This window comes from Citrus clementina, unplaced genomic scaffold, assembly GCF_000493195.1.
Source record: "Citrus clementina cultivar Clemenules unplaced genomic scaffold, Citrus_clementina_v1.0 scaffold_8, whole genome shotgun sequence".
In the NCBI taxonomy this organism is placed as follows: Eukaryota; Viridiplantae; Streptophyta; class Magnoliopsida; order Sapindales; family Rutaceae; genus Citrus; species Citrus x clementina.
Window position 1 is genome coordinate 2,687,986 of NW_006262022.1, and position 17,051 is coordinate 2,705,036.

Consider the following 17,051-nt stretch of genomic DNA (forward strand, 5'->3'; position numbering starts at 1 on the left):
GCTGTAGACTTAACGTGAAATATCTTATAGTATGCTCAATTACTCATAGATGGGCACTGAGTTGAACAAGTCTGCACATAAGTCAAAACCCACACCTAAACAACTAAAATCTGTTGAAATTCTTGTGAGCATCTTCTCTCTTTATGCTCCTGGATTTTAAACATTCATTAGGACATGCATATCTATAATTTCATGCCAAAAAGGGTCGGCATTTCCTATTCAAAAAATTGCTTGACTCAGTAAAATTCTGATCATTTCTCATTTGGATCGTACAATAAAGATGATTCTTTGTTTCTTTCCTCTTATATGCAATGCGCCTTCTCAATTAAGGATAGCTACTAATCTAAGTAGTAAAATCTCTTGAAGCAGTAATTTCATCGGCGGAGACTGCAGAGGAACTTAATTAGCTTCTTTAATTTGATGTTATTGCTACACAATAACCGTATTTCTAAAGGAAAGTTGCTAAAAATATTTCGTAACCACTTTTATCTTTAATTACTTAAGAATTTTTTTTTTTTAAACTATCTGGTATGCGAATACTAAATTGGATCCCGATTAATTTAGATTCGAGCTGGGTATGACCAGTAGGGTGGCAAAGTTCTTCTAATAAATATTTAATACAGCTGCATTCCCAAACCTCAAACCGATGACCTTACTTAAATTAGAATAACCTTATGCCAGCTGATCTACGCGCTTGTTGGTTAATTAATTAAGAAGTTATTTGAGCTAATCTTACACATTGTTGTTTGATGAAAACTATATGATCTTTTGTAATTGACTCTTAACCCAACTTTAAAGTTATAATTAACAAAAGTTCATCCACTTTCGCTAATTGATAACTATTTCTTTTATTTTACAGTAATTATAACTTTTAAGTCAAATTGTCCTAAATGAAGCCTTTAACTAATTAGTTTCCAATCGTAATCGCTTATTTATTTATTTAATTAGTTTCACATTTCAGTTGTGAGCGTGTGAGTTTTATAGGAGAGAATAATTGAAAAAACGCGTGTTTCTATCTTTCTTTTCAAACCAAACATCAAACATGAACAAAATTTTGCTCATGGCAATACGATGCACGAGGGTCTTGTTAACAACTAGCCGGCCTTTAGCTGCCGACGGGGTCCCGGAACGGAGCGAGGCGTATGCTAATGGAAGAATGTTTGATATTAGCCATAGGGTCACCAAGGACTTGTCTTCATGGGACTCTTAAGGATGGGCTAGGCCAGTTCTTATTTCCCCTGGCAAGCATAAAGAATGGCTCTGATGTTAATGCTTCTGAAACGAAAATGTCTGTGCGCACTGGCACGCATGTCAATGCGCCGAGCCACATGTTTTATAATTATTCTAATGCTGGGTTTGATGCTGATTCTCTTGATCTTCAAGTGCTTAATGGTAACCCGAAATCATGTCCTTTTTTCTTTTTTTTTTGAATTCTCTAAAATTTTTTATTGTACATATTTGTGTTGGTGACTGCATATGTACATGTTTTTGTTGCTGCAGGTCCTGCTTTGTTAGTTGATGTTCCAATAAGGGATAGGAACATTACTGGTAAGTGTATTCTGTTGGAATTCTTTTTGCTTGATTCCAGCATATTGCTTAATTTCCTGAAAAATCTACTTATAATTGTACTATTACAATTTTTCCCCCTTAATTTTTTATATGACAATGTCTGCAGAGCAAACAGGCTTGCAAGATGGGCAATGAACCGTGCACTGATCAGGGCAAAACTTGGGGCAAACATACACTAAATTGTAGCATTGCTTGTATCTAATGTCCTTGCAAGTTGCTTGGCTTGGGTTCTTTGCAATTCCAGGTGGAGTTCTTGCTGCTTCTCCTGCTGGTAACATCGTCATCAGGAGAATTGGCACAAGAAAGTTTAGCTTAAAGTGAGCCATTGGGATCAGCAAGTTTCTGGAGAAACCCTTGAATAGTATTATTTTGGTTCTTAAGGATCCTGCTATATGTAATCTGTGAGTGATGCATGTCATGGCCAATGGCCCCTTTTATAGATGTCCAAAACGAGAAATATGATGGCCCATGTGCCTAATATTTCGGATCAAGGCTTGTGAAATGAATGTTCTTTGGGAAGTCATCTTTCACATGGCACTGCGTTGCTTCTGTTGCTTTCAACGCGAACATGAACATGGCAATATGCCAATACGGCATATCTTAACCAACACTTACTACAAAATGTTACTTTCCTCCATCTAAAATAATAAATTTGTTCCCATTATTTGGAAGACAGAATGATCAGAATGAACAATATGATCAGCCTAATAGTTAACCAGCTCTCATGTTTCAGTAGTGTCTAATATACTAAGCATTATTAGCCTAATAGTTCAACTTTACAGCCATGCATTCACATTTGCAGCACCGGCCAGTATAGATACACAGCCTCGTCTTATTGTTCGAGAATCTCATATTTTATTCAAGCTGGGCCATGTTCATAACGTTGTAACAGTGAAAAAAATAATTTATAATATTGGGAAATTAAAGTATGGAATCTTGAATCAGAAGCGGGAAATTTACAAAACAAGCCAAAAAAAGAAGGCATTTTTCAACTTTAACCCCTCAAACTTTTTTCTTTCAACATTAGTCAAATTATCAAATTGTGGACGAAATTACCCTCCTCATTCTCACGTTTCCCTCAAGCAAATTCTTTCCTCTCTTACCAAAATCTCATCACCGGAAGTTCTATAGATTGTCGGCGGCGGCGTAGATCAGCAGCGGAGGAAGTTGTTGGCACTTGAAAGAAGCTAAATCACGTTGAAAATCTTCGGAGATCTCCAAAATCAAAGAAAAAAATTGAAAACCCTAGGTGAGTTGTTATTGCCATTTTTCTTGTTGTTGTTGTTTGGGATGTTGTTGTTGTTGGTGGTGTTTTAATGGCGATGGTGGGTGAGATGCATGTGGGAAAGGGAAGAGAAGAGAAAGGGAAGGGGAAGCACAACTCGCTCGCGCGAGGGCGTGGCGTCGCGCGCGACATGCGCCTATCGCACGCGAGATGCGCGCGGCGTGCGCACCTCGCGCGCAAGGCCGAGCCCTCGCTCGAGCGAGTTGGCGTAGGCTCGCGCGAGGGAAGCCAAGCGCGCGCGAGTTGCGTGCAGGCAAGCAGCGCGCTTGGCTTCCCTTGCACGAGCCTGTCGCATCAAGAGGCAGCACCTCTTGGTGCGACGGGAACCCCATTGCACCAAGAGGCAGTGCGCAGTGTTGCCTTAATTTTTTTTCTTTTATTCATAATTTTTTAATGTGTGATACTTTTAACTTGTACCAGATAAATGGGCAAATCAAAATTAGCATTGCATAACCCACCCGGACCGATTAAAGAACCGGGAATGATGAAGATACCTTATGTTGATCACTTCCCTGGGCGTATCACGAGTATGTGCAAATTAGATGTCGTTGTTAATGCCATCCGGGAAAAATTAACAAGGCAACAGTTGAAGCTGTTCAAAGACGATATATTTGGGCATTTTCTACAGTGCCGGAGCTATCCGTTCAGTGGCGTGATTGTGCACAATATATTGCTTCGGCAAGTGTCACATGGCGATGGAAATGACAAAGATGAGTTATGGTTTCAAGTTGGCGACCATTTGATACGGCTATCGATTGGAGAGTGGTGCCTAGTAACGGGACTTTGCTATGGCGAAAAAGTATTCCTAACAAAGCATAAAACAAATCATAGGTTACTTAATAAGTACTTTGGAGGCAGGATTTGCGATATAAATCTTGGCCAGTTCGAGGAAATATTTATGAACTTACGCTTCAAGACTATGAATGACACCGATGCGCTAAAAATTGTCATGTTTTACTTTGCTGATAGAGTGCTACACGGAAGAAAGGATCATTGTCAAATCAATTTCAATTTACTTAATGAGGTAGATGACATAAATCATTTTCGAAGTATTCCGTGGGGTCGTTTGTCATGGGAAACAATATATAAAAGCATTGATAATGTATTGAACGGCAAAGCCAAAAAATTTAAGAAGGCAAGCGCAGAAAATCCATTGCATAGAATTGAGAAATACAACTTTTACGGCTTTACGTCGGCAGTGCATGTGAGTGAAGAATTTTTTTTTATAACTTAGTTTTGTTATAATAAATATTTAATGACACGTTTTTTTACTTCATATCTGTCCTTGTTGAAGGCATTGATTTTTGAAGCGATCGAAGGACTACCATTAGAGTGGGTGGAGAAAATTAAGAGGAAGGGTGCTCGGATCGTGCAATGGAAGCCCGTGGCTTCTTCAAATATTAACTTCGGCGAAGTGTATTCATACCTGAACGAGCGTCTTGTAAGTCATTTATATGTATGTCTGTATATAACTATTACATAATATATGGTTATACTAATTAGAAATTTGGTAATTTTTACGACAGGATGGTACCATTTTCCAAACCCTCAAACCGGATGCAAAGGAGAGAGCCACAAATTATTGGAAGAGTGTCGAGGATTACGTGCCATATTTGCCAAGTTGGGTCCGTAATGTGGGTATCATCTACAGTATCATTGAAAACCGGATGCAAAGTCATTAATATGTTTGTTTTTTTGGTATTTACTGTTTTCTGTTTTACTTGGTGCAGCACCAGCCTTCAATCAATGTGCCATCCAGTATAGGGCCAAACGAGGTGGATCCTGACCCCACGAGCGAAATAGGACTGGAGCAGAGTCATGTTGAGGATGCCGGTGCTGCCGACGACCATTATGAATCCGCACATGATTCAGATGACAGAAATGAGCCAGAGGTAACTTCTGTCGGAACTTCAATTTACAATGCACATATACCTATCCGGCATTTTGTCATTACTTTCTTATTTGCGTAAATTGTAGGCAAGGACTAAGTTCCGCAATGATTATTTCGTTGGACGACTGGATAAAATAGAGTCTTCCATTCACGAGTTGAGGTCGGAACTTCAAACTGGACACAGTTCCATTAACGAACTGAGGTCATAAATTATGGCGGAACGCAGAGAAGCACAATAATATAGAGCAGCGGTCATGAGGTTTATGGCTTCGTTTGGCGTGGGTGCTTCAAAGGGCGCGTACGGTGATTCTCCGTTTGGCCCCTCGCACACGGTGAGCAAGTTCCATACGTTTTCGGATTGTTATTATGATTTCAAACCCGAACTTATGTTAATATGTTAATCTCCTCGAAACAACAGGCCCCAGATGGCTATGGTCCGAACGTTGATGCTGGCTATGGTACGCATACTGATGCTGGTAATGACGACGAGCACACCCCTATGTCCTTGTACAGTGTATATGGGGGCATAAGTGATGACAGTGTACAGATATTCACGGAGGCACCTCCCGGCGTTAGTAAGTTTGGGCGTCCGTACCGACCGTCGTATATATTTGGCAGTCCTTACTTCATTCCTCCTTTCAAGAGAGTTAGGAATGTCATGCCTATACCCGCACTCAACATTACGAACTATGAAATTAATGAAAGATCGAGTGTGGATATGAATCCGCTTAGGGGACTAGAAGACTCAAGGCTATGTGAGGAGTTTGATCAGTGGTTTGCCGGCAACATTTCCGTGGATCGGCCTGTCCAACAACCTCGAAATTTCTTTGAAATACTCATAGGCAATGCTTCGATAGGGTGGCTTGGTGACGAGGTAAGTGTGTTTAATGGTCAGTACATTACAATACACAATAATATTTCTGCTGCCATGGATAATGATATAAATTTACTTGGTATAATCCCTTCACAGCATATTCACACGTATTACCGCTTGATCAGCGAGAAGCAACGGCGGTTTCCAAATGCACTACCACAGCGCGTCACGCATACAGATACATTCTTTTGGGCATGTTTTCGAATTTTATAATCATTAATTAACTTTTCGATGTTTGAAATATCTCGAAATGTTATTAATTTTCTACTCATCGTGTAATAAGTGTTCCTAAAGTAATTATGGAACAATGGTAGTTGTGATGTCTATTCATTACAATATGGCAACAACTTGAGCAGCTATATGGATGGGCGGGAAGATCTCATGTCCAAACCGTTTACGGATGTTGATATGGTAAGAATTGTCATCATATCTTATGGTAATTGTGTATAAAATATACTAATTTACCAATTTATTTATGTAGATATTCATCCCTGTGAATTTGGGCGGCGATCATTGGGTACTAGCTCGAGCAGACCTTCGCGCGAGGAGGATGCGGATTTACGACTCGTTGGTTACCTTTCGCGAGGACAAAACATATTTGCTTAAATTCAAACCTCTTCAAGTTGTCTTCCCTCAATGGCTTCAAGATGTTGGATTCTACAACATTCGACCTGAGCTGCAGAGTGCCGACTCTTGGAAAGTAAGAATCGTTAAGGATGTGCCCCAACAAGAACCTGGAAGTGGTGATTGCGGTGTATTTATGTTGATGTTTACAATGTATTTGATGTTCGGGCTAAAACTTGATTTTGATAGTAGCCACGGGCATTACTTCAGGAAGAAAATTGCTGTAGATATATTCACGGGCGATATTGCCTTGTAAGTCGTTGTATTGTATTCAGACTTGATGTATGGATGTAGATTGTTTTTCTAATAGATATAAACTTTTGATATATTCATATATTTAGCTATAAATAATTATTCATCATGGGATTTTTACTCATTATGCAAATGAACATAACATAATATACCTCATTACATATAACTCATTACATATAATTGTAATATAAATTATAATAAGAGTTTAGAATCCATAATTAGTTATAATGACACAGTCAGTTTGGATTCGACACAATGAGATTTTTACATCTCTTGTGGTTATGACCGGGTTGGTTGCATCGACCACATCTCACAGTTCTTCGGTTAACATCCTCACCGATAGAAGGAATTCTTAACTCTAGACGACGACCAGGTGGTGGTGTTTCGATCGGTGGATTAACTCTGATTTCTTGGATTTCTTCTGGAATGTCCCAATCTGTCATGTCCCCAACAGGCTCCACTGGTTCTGCATATGCCATGACCAATGAATCTTTAGAGTAATAATCAGAGCAAAGACTTATGTAATCGACACGGACGATCAGACAAGCAGCAATTGCATGCGCACAAACCAGCTGATCGAGTTGGAATACTCTACAGGAGCAAGTTCTTTCATGAATGTCAACTATCCATTCCTTCATACCACCACCCAAAACATGAAATCGATGCTGAGACACTGGCCGAACGGTCATTCTTTCGGCCAAAAATCTCCTTTCGCCGACTATCTCATCTGCCCACATCGTTAGACGAGTGCTCATCGATTCAGCCACAAGTTTTCTATCATAAAACCATTGCTATAATGTTTTTCTAAAGTGATCAACAAGATGAGTAATAGGAAATTTTCGCGGTTCCCTCATTAAAGAATTCACGCTTTCTGCAATGTTGGTGGTAAGTATGCTGTATCTCCTACCTTCAAATTCGGACCTTGCCTAGTTACACGTGCCCACATTATTCTCCAAGTAATCAGCCGCGGCCGAGTGGAGCGTGCAATCTTGAAATCAAACTTTTCCCGCAAGGCCACTTTGCGCAATTCCAATATTAACTCATTCTTCTCAGCGAACAACTTTCCCACACTAATGTCGGCAGAATTACAGCTTCTAACTAAGTCTGGAGCAACCAAGTTTGAAGGCAAAACTGGAGCAAGACTCACCAGGGGATCAACTGTTGTCCTCCTCCTCGAACAGGCCATCGGAGGAATAGGTCAATTCTCTCTATTGTTAACAGGAATATCATACTGATTCTCATCCTCATCATTGATAGGAATATCGGAATGACCAGTGTCCCTATCATCAACTTCAGTATTGGAGTTCATGTCTTGCACATTATTAGCTTATGTGTTGTTAGTGTTATAACCAGGATCATCATAACTGCGGAACTCATTATTCTGAAATGGAGAGTAATGTTGCCCTAACGATGTCCGTAATGGTAACACATTATCTTCAACATCCGCTAACGTAATACCATTATCATCAATAGTGTCATTGTTTTCGTTGACTGGTGAGTAATGTTGTTGGAACGACATTTGTTGTGGTATCACCTCTTCCTCAATATCGGGGACAGACTCGTTTGCTCTAAACGAACTTTCACTTTCCACAAGTGGCTCAGGATTTTCTGCCGGAACTCGAGGATGTGTGGTGACAAATATAGGGATGCATCCATAATTGACCACATCAGAGGCCATGTGCAGCACAACATTAACCATTTCATCATTAAATATATCCATAGGTAATGAGCATGCACGATACATTGTGTTACTAGATCTCAAAGTTGTCTTCATTGACAAACTATATTCATTAGGATTTATCTGTAAAACTTCATACACCCTTGCCATAAATTGCTCAAACGTACAATCATAAATTGCTCAAACGTACAATCTTTCCGAACTAAAAATGTTGTATTCTTCGCATTCACGTACTTCGTACGGCCATCTGCTAATGTCTCCCACCAACCGTCATAACATAATTGAAGTACAATAGAATCCATTAAACCTAAAAAAAAAAACAAAAGAGATAAGATTTCACGCTACAAAACCTAATAAAAATGAATATGTAGTACATTTATGTGGATGAAATGAAGTATACAATTTTGGATTTACTTCGTCTCATCGTAAGCTTCGAAACGATATATTATACACCTAAAACGGACACATGTAGCCCACGTTATTACTTTCGGAAAATAACTTAAATTTAGTGAGACAGGCAATGGGACAAGTGCCTGTCTCACATAAAACCAGCAGATTTATGTGAGACAGGCGCATGTCCCACTTGCCTGTCTCACATAAAACCAGTGGTAACAAGTGAGACAGGCGCCTGTCCCACTTGCCTGTCTCACATAAAACCAGTGGTAACAAGTGAGACAGGCGCTTGTCTCACATGCCTGTCCCACTTGCCTGTCGCACATATTTTGGTGAGACAGGCAAGTGGGACAGGCACCTGTCTCACATAAAACCAGTAGATTTATGTGAGACAGGTGCCTGTCTCACTTGTTCTGGGCTTCTGTTTTACTCGATTTTTCAGGAGTTTCAATGATTGATTTTCATTTCTCAACTCAAACTAACTACTTTAACAAGTCACATTGTTTTGTTAATGAAAAATAACAACATTTGCAATAAAAACTCACTTCAATTTCGAACTCAAATGATAAAATCAATAGATTAAAAGTTTAGGTTATGGTAAGAGTATAAACTAACCTTAAGAAGCTCTCCAATTGATAATTATATCTTCAATTATGTAATGTTTGTTTGATGAAATTTGCTAATTTATTGAGAGTGATGGAGTTTGTTGAGTGATGGAGTTTGTTAAGTTGAAAAGAGAAAAGTGGTGGAGGTGCTGGAATTGAAGAGGGAAAATGGCATGCCTTTGTAAATTTGATGAAAATGATGAGGTAATGTAGTCCAAAAATAGGGTATTTGGCTAATTATGATAGAAAAAAGTTTGAGGGGTTAAAGTTGAAAAATACATAATTTTTTGGCTATTTTTGTAAATTTCCCCAGAAGCAGACTCTATTATAACTTGAATCTATTGTATATTATAGAAATTGAAAAAAATTCTTTACCTTATTTTCTTGAGTATCTAATTGAAAGTGGATTTAATTAAGATTTATCTTGAACTTTTAACTCAATCCAACGGTATAAATCATATCATATAGTCATATCTTAGATGGATTTCGGTTCGGGTTAATTAGACTAATATGGGTAGCCGAACACCTAATAAATTAAAAAAAAATCTAAATAAAATGAGGAAAACCGACACCGTTTTCAATATGGTCTTGACTTACTCCCAAGCGCACCGTTTATTATTCTGACTGACTCCACAACAAAAACCCTGATTTTGGGTTTAAAGAACTACACACAATCAGCAAAAAACCCGTATTCCCTCGGTATAGCTATTTGGCATTCGCTAAGCAACGAGAGCGAACGACGATGGATGGCGCGTCGTACCAGCGATTCCCGAAGGTCAAAATCCGCGAGCTCAAAGACGACTACGCCAAATTCGAGCTCCGGGACACCGACGCCTCCATGGCCAACGCGCTTCGGCGCGTGATGATCGCTGAGGTCCCCACCATCGCCATCGACCTCGTCGAAATCGAGGTCAACTCCTCCGTCCTCAACGACGAGTTCATCGCTCACCGCCTCGGCCTCATTCCCCTCACCAGCGAACGCGCCATGAGCATGCGCTTCTCACGTGACTGCGACGCCTGTGACGGTGACGGCCAGTGCGAGTTTTGCTCGGTCGAGTTCCACTTGAGAGCCAAGTGTCACTCCGACCAGACCTTGGATGTCACCAGTAAGGATTTGTACAGTTCCGATCATTCGGTTGTTCCCGTCGATTTTGTTGATCCTGCTGGCTACGATTCCACGGATCAGCAAAGGTTAATTTTTTTTTTTTAAAGTAATTTTAACTATAAAGTTTATATTTTCAAACCTAGAAATTTTTCTTTTTTATAATTTGGTAATGTTGTTAACACCTTTCCCTAAGATATCGAATTTACTCGTGTGACTTGAATTCTTGAAAATTGTTATATATTTTTGGTGGTTTCATCTTATTGTTAGAACTATTTTAGGGCTTTTCAATTAAGAAAAAAAATGAAATTAGAATGGGGGTGGTATTACTGAGGCTTACTAGGTTCTTGGAAGTATTTTAAAATTCATATGGTTACAAGATCTAAAATTGACCTGAATTTCCTTCAGCTTATCCAGAGGATGGATTAAAGTTTTTCATAGTTTAAAATGTTATCTTTAGGATCCTTTCTTCTGAGTTTGTTACTTTGAGATTGAAAACTGGTCCTTTTACTGTGTGATTGAGTTGGAGAGTACACAACTATACCCAGCCAGTTCTTTTTTTTAATTGATTATAACTTTTTTTGGGTTTTGACATGCAAGCATTTTTGCTTTGTTCACATTTGTTATAGTTAGTGGGGATAGAATTGCTGATATCTGTGTCATAGTATCTTAAAGCTGTTCACCATTGCTTGATTTTGCATTGCAACTGCATTGGGTGTTTTTGGTTCTTTGCTTTCTCATTTGGCCTGCATAATATAGATTTGAAGTGCTAGATTCTTGTTTGTATCTTAGAGAATGTTTGTTTAGTTTGTGGTCTTGCTAATATAGGGCATTGGCATTTTGTTCATACCAACCTTCTCTAATAGTTTGTTATTGACATTATACTTTCTATTTTGCCTGTTGAGATACTACTGCCACTAGTTTAGGGCTTTAGGATTTTGTTTTTGGTGCACTGTGTGGAAAAAGTGTTAACACATTCAAATCTTGATAACTATTTCACATTTTGTTGGCATTAAATTTATAATAATATTATTCCCTATATTCCTTCATTCTTTCTCTAAAATTTTCCTTTCCCCCCTTTAGAATGCAACGCATTTTGTTGCCTCTGCTAGGAATGTTAGTTTGTGAATGAAAAAGAAATAATATTTTTGTTATGCTTCATGTTATAAGTAACATAGTTTGAATTGGAGTTGGATTCTTTGGTGCTTAGGGGGATTATCATTGTAAAGTTGCGTCGTGGGCAAGAATTGAGGCTGAGAGCAATAGCCAGGAAGGGGATCGGCAAAGATCATGCAAAATGGTCACCTGCTGCAACTGTTACATTCATGTATGAACCGGAGATCCACATCAATGAAGATTTGATGGAATCTCTTTCACTTGAGGAAAAACAAAGCTGGGTTGAAAGTAGCCCTACCAAAGTGTTTGACATTGATCCTAATACTGGACAGGTTCGTTTTTAAAATATATATTATATACAAAAATATAGTTTCTAGTCAATTGTATTTATATAGTAGGCTAGTAGCTCTTTCATTCATTTCACTTGCTTGAGAAACATGCTTGCTTTTGTTGTAAAATGTTCAGTTCTTATGTGCTAAATAAGGTAATTGTTTGAGAGGGACTTTTTATGAGAGATGCAATATTTAGCATTGTGCCTGTCATTCCGCATAGATTTTAAGTCAATTACAATTTTACAGTGAGTTGAGGATGCATGTGTAAACTAGCTTTACACTAAGTTGGGTCTATTTTATGAATAACTGTTATTTGCTACTGTGATGCTCAGTTGAGAGTTACTGTTAATAAAATGGAGGAACATTCAAAATCTGGGAAGATTCTTAGATTGTATTGAGTGGTTTTACACAGATGAGTATGAAGGGTTTAGACACATGCGTTAGTGACCTTGTAGTCTATTAGTGTTGTCACCAAAGGGGCATAGAGCAGCACTTTTCTGGATTCTTATCTATAGAATTAGAATGTCAATCTATTTTCTTTCAGTCTCCTTGAGTTTTCTAAAATCCCAAAATAAGATTTTCAAATGGAAATATTTACCTGGTAACTTTTAGCAGTTCTTCATCCTTGGACTTTTCTTATGTAAACCTCATTTTTGTAGCCGATCTGATATTCCAATGGTTCTTGGTCTGGGAATTCGGTGGAAAAGTTATTTCAAGTTTGGAAGTCTCAAAGTGAATTTCTTGTAGCTCTGCTTTTTGAATGTGTTGAGTGTTTTCTTTTCTTTATGTTCTATAGTATAAAATGAAATAATCGTAGTTCTCTCTTATTGTTATCCACACCATGCTGGTGTATGATGCATATTAATGTAGTAATCCAGAATAGACGAAGAAGGTTCGTGGAGGTATTTACAGGGTTAGACATTTGTGGGTGTTTCAAAGAGAGGGTGAGGGAGACAGGGAGGAAGGGGAAGAGAGAATAGTAGCAGTAGTTAATAGTTCTGATGAGATCATTTCTTTTTTGATGCCCTTTTCACTTAAAAGAAATGGCCTTTTAACGTCATATGATATTTTGTTTATTTAATAGGTTTATGTGGTCGATGCTGAGGCATACACTTATGATGATGAAGTGATAAAGAAAGCCGAAGCTATGGGAAAACCAGGACTCGTGGAGATCTATGCCAAAGAAGATAGTTTTATATTCACTGTTGAATCTACTGGTGCAATTAAAGCGTCTCAGCTGGTACTGAATGCCATAGAAGTCCTGAAGCAAAAGCTGGATGCAGTTCGCCTCTCTGAGGACACAGTAGAAGCTGATGATCAGTTTGGTGAACTTGGAGCACATATGCGAGGAGGATGATTCGTCAGTAACAGGACTGATTCGTCAGTTTGGTGAACTTGTGTGTTGAAGGATCTAGTAAATTAAATGAATCCATAACTAACCAAATGTTTTAACTATCATAATGGATGAATCTGTTTTCTGCAATCGTTCTTAGACATTTAGAAGACAGTTAACATTATTATCTTGTTTGGACTTCACGTCAAAGGTTACCAACTTCCCTACCGAGCATGTAAGCAGTGTATTAGATTATGCCAATAGATGGCGATTAATTTGGAACTATTATATGCTCTTGTAGTTCCTGTTGTTTATACTGTTTAAGGCTGTGCATATATTTTGGTATCATCGCATCTCGGTCTAATGAATTATATTTTAATATAACTCTGCCTGTTCTCCTTGAAAATATTACCACATCACCCTAAGTTTACAAAGTTTATGCTTACAATTTATCCTCACATTCCACATTATATAAAGTGTGCACGTGATATTGTAGGGGTACTAGACTAATAGCCAAGCCTGCTATTAGGCAAAGACATTTAAGTTATTTTCCACTCTTTTAACTCATCTCCTGTTGCTTTACGCCAAATTCATTCAGATGCATGATAATTTAATGATAAATGTTAGAATCAGCTGTAAAGGCGCAAATGTGTTTTCGACTTTTTCTCGTTTATGTAACAGATTGGGATGTTTCGTGGACTCAACTTTTCTGTGTCTCAGGCGAAATGGCTGATAGCAGACTCTTTTTAGCCTTGATATAAAGAAGTTTGTGCAGAATCGTATCCGTCTTTTGGAATATATACTAATACCAACATTATTATATTGCCCCTTATTTCTTACCTTGCATTTGGAGCTTGGATTTGATTGTATTCAGAATTCTTTACGAAGTTTCCTGGCTTCGCAAAGGCTTTTCATATTTGGGCAATCTCATCATATTTATGTGACATGGTTTGTTAAATCACATGAAATTATGACCCCCGAAATGAATGATTCATTTAGTTTCTTCTAAAATTGGCTTCCATTAATTGCAATGCTTCTAGAAATTGCTTTCGTTGTTACTGCAATTATTTATGGTTCAATTATTAGGGCTTTCATGGAGCACATCAAATCATTCATACAACACGACATAGTTACCTTCGACTGCACAGGTATTTTGGCAGTAATTTCAATCACAGTCTTCTGTTCTCTTGTGGCTCATGAAATTTGATTTTATGGTATCTTCATATGGGGTACTCGATGTATTCAAGTCACGGGTTTCAAGTTTTGTGGTAAAAATTGTGGTCCAAGCAACATTAATTGTTGCTGCAAGCCATGGCAAAAATCAGAACCACTTGAGAGAATATGAATAATCAATCTCATCCCACCATGAAGTTATTGGATAGATTAATAGATAGGAAAAATAGATGGTCTCATATTGATGAAGGCTATAGACACTATGACAAAAGAGATTGAGGCTATGGCAAACTGAGAAGAATTTTATGTTATAAAAAGAAGTGAAAGAATTATGACTCTCAGTCACGGGTGGCAAAATGGATAAACAAATTGAATTCAAATCAATTCGTAAATGAATTGGATTAAAATTCTACTGATTCAGATTTGATTCGTTTATTAAACAAATTGAAATCTCATGATTCGAATTCAATTCGTTTATTAAACGAATATTCGGTTCGATTCGTTTAATTCGTTTAGTAGAATTAATAAACGAAAGGAATCCGGATTTGTTAATTATTTGTTTATCCTATTATGAATCCATAACGAATCGAATCAAATTAAGATTCATTTACAATTCGTTTAGAAAAATATAATTAATAAACAAAATTAAGCAAAATAAAATAAAAAAGCCACAAATTTAATATCCTACAACAAAATACAAATAACCAAATCATGTTCAAAAATTAAATATACAGTCATCCAAATACTAAATTACAAATCCTTAATAATATAAATAAACTTCAAATTTAAAAAAAAATTCAAATAAATTTAAGGACAAAAAAATAATTTAATTAAACAAATTTTAAACAAATCAACTTGAATTTGATTCATTTATGACTCGTTTATTAAATTAATCTTAAACGAATAAACGAATCAATATCTTTGAACCCGGATTCGATTCGTTTAATTAGCGAAGCGAATCGAATTCACTCATTTATTAAACGAATCAATTTTTTCAAATCCAAATCCATTTAATTCGCATCGAATCGAATCGAATAAACGAATCATGACTCATATTGCCACCCCTACTTTCAGTCATCTACTTACACTAATGATTCAATTAGCAACTTTGCTGAAATTCTACAGCAATTTAACTTTACCCTATTTAGTTTAAACAATAGTTTCAATATTATTTATGAGACGTTACAGAACTGTAACACGTGAGCAATGTTTATTTCATCGTGGGCAATATGTATCCACGTATGCTTATTATTTGTCAAATTTTTTAACTTTGTATTCGTGTAATCAAATCTATTATTTGAGTTTATATTACAATCTTATGATATTATAATGAGAAAATATCCACTGTCCACTCATTTTTTTTAATTTTTTCAAAAATACACAATTCTTTTTTTTTTTTTGCTGGAATCCACCTAAAGATACATTTTGTTTCACTTTTCCACTTCCGTTTGGAATCCGTTAAGAAAACTAACGGAAACCCAAAAAAATGACCATTTTACCCCCCAAAACGAAAATTTCAATTCCACCCTAAAAATTACCAAAAATAATCAAATTAAATCTAATTATTTTCCCCATTGGTTAATAAAGAAATTAATTCCACAACCATCAAATGCATGGTTTTTTTTTAAATATGTATGTAATTAGAATGCTATATTATAACAATAGTATTAAAAATAGCCTAATCTTGCAAACCATCAATTGAATTTAAGATAAGTAGAATTTTATTATTCATTGAATTATAATCTCTAGTAGTTAAGATTTTTTTGTACTTCATTAACGTACCAATAATGATATTCACTATTAAAATTTGATTATTTTTGGTATTTTTTAGAGTAAAATTGTAATTTTTGTTTGGGGGTAAAATGGTCATTATTTTAAGTTTCCGTTAGTTTCCTTAACGGATTCCAAACGAAAGTGGAAAAGTGAAACAAAATGTAATTTTAAGTGGATTTCAGAAAAAAAAAATTATATATTTTTAAAAAAGTTAAAAAAAACGATTGGACAATGGATATTTTTCCTATTATAATTACGAACCTATTACGTGTGAATATGTATCATATGAGTTGGAGACTCTAATTCATTGCTTCTAAGACAGGAAAGGTCTGTACCATGGGGGCCATTAACACGGGTGGCTAAGTGGGTCTAATCTTGAATAAGGTTTTGCAAAAAGATGGGTTTTGTATTTCACAAAAGAGCTCCGTAGAGGCCATAGTTCAAGATATTATTGTTTGAAAAACTTCTTTGATAATGAATTAGGTGATTGTGAGGCGCATGGGTCGCTCTCTCTTGTCCCTCAATCCTGAAAAAAGATACCCAAATCTTTGTCTGCGGAAGCAGACATGCTTGCAGGTCTGCAGCCAAGTTTCACAGTTTTGGGACATGGCAAGCCCGAGCTGACCCTGGAAAACATCAAATACTCCTTTTGTCCTTTTCTTTCTGAGAATTGTAAAGGGACGCCTTGAGTCTTGATGAGCCCTCAAAACCAAACCCATTCATGCCCTTAGCATTTAATATTTACCACATTATTAATGCTAAATAGAGCAAAAATTGGGTGATACAAATGCCCATCTACCCCTTTCAGTTAACCCTTTTAAAGACCAACTCTGTAACCCACCGAATGCTCTGCTGCTACCATTATTGTTTCGTATAATCATATTGAAGGTTTATTTATTGAGGTCCCACTTGTGAGAATTTGTTGAGTAAAAATTTTTAATGAACTTCCATAATTTCCAGGAGATCGACGCATTGATTAGGTGAAATAGCCTCAGCTTTGATTTCAGTTAATTTATTATGCCATCCTACAAATTGGACGAGCTTTAGTTCA

The 17,051-nt window shown here is 37.0% G+C and overlaps 2 protein-coding genes across 2 annotated transcripts; both read left to right on the forward strand.

The window, feature by feature from the left end:
* The first annotated feature begins 91 nt into the window (after positions 1 to 91).
* On the forward strand, positions 92 to 2,335 carry LOC112096178. Its single transcript, XM_024179249.1, has 3 exons — positions 92 to 1,392; positions 1,501 to 1,548; positions 1,676 to 2,335. The coding sequence occupies exons 1-3, from the start codon at positions 1,143 to 1,145 to the stop codon at positions 1,702 to 1,704; spliced, it is 327 nt and encodes a 108-aa protein (XP_024035017.1). The 5' UTR covers positions 92 to 1,142; the 3' UTR covers positions 1,705 to 2,335.
* A 7,454-nt stretch (positions 2,336 to 9,789) lies between these two features.
* Positions 9,790 to 13,402, forward strand: LOC18035478 (DNA-directed RNA polymerases II, IV and V subunit 3). The gene is made up of 3 exons (XM_006422892.2): positions 9,790 to 10,362; positions 11,484 to 11,721; positions 12,806 to 13,402. The coding sequence occupies exons 1-3, from the start codon at positions 9,914 to 9,916 to the stop codon at positions 13,076 to 13,078; spliced, it is 960 nt and encodes a 319-aa protein (XP_006422955.1). The 5' UTR covers positions 9,790 to 9,913; the 3' UTR covers positions 13,079 to 13,402.
* The last annotated feature ends 3,649 nt before the right edge of the window (positions 13,403 to 17,051 follow it).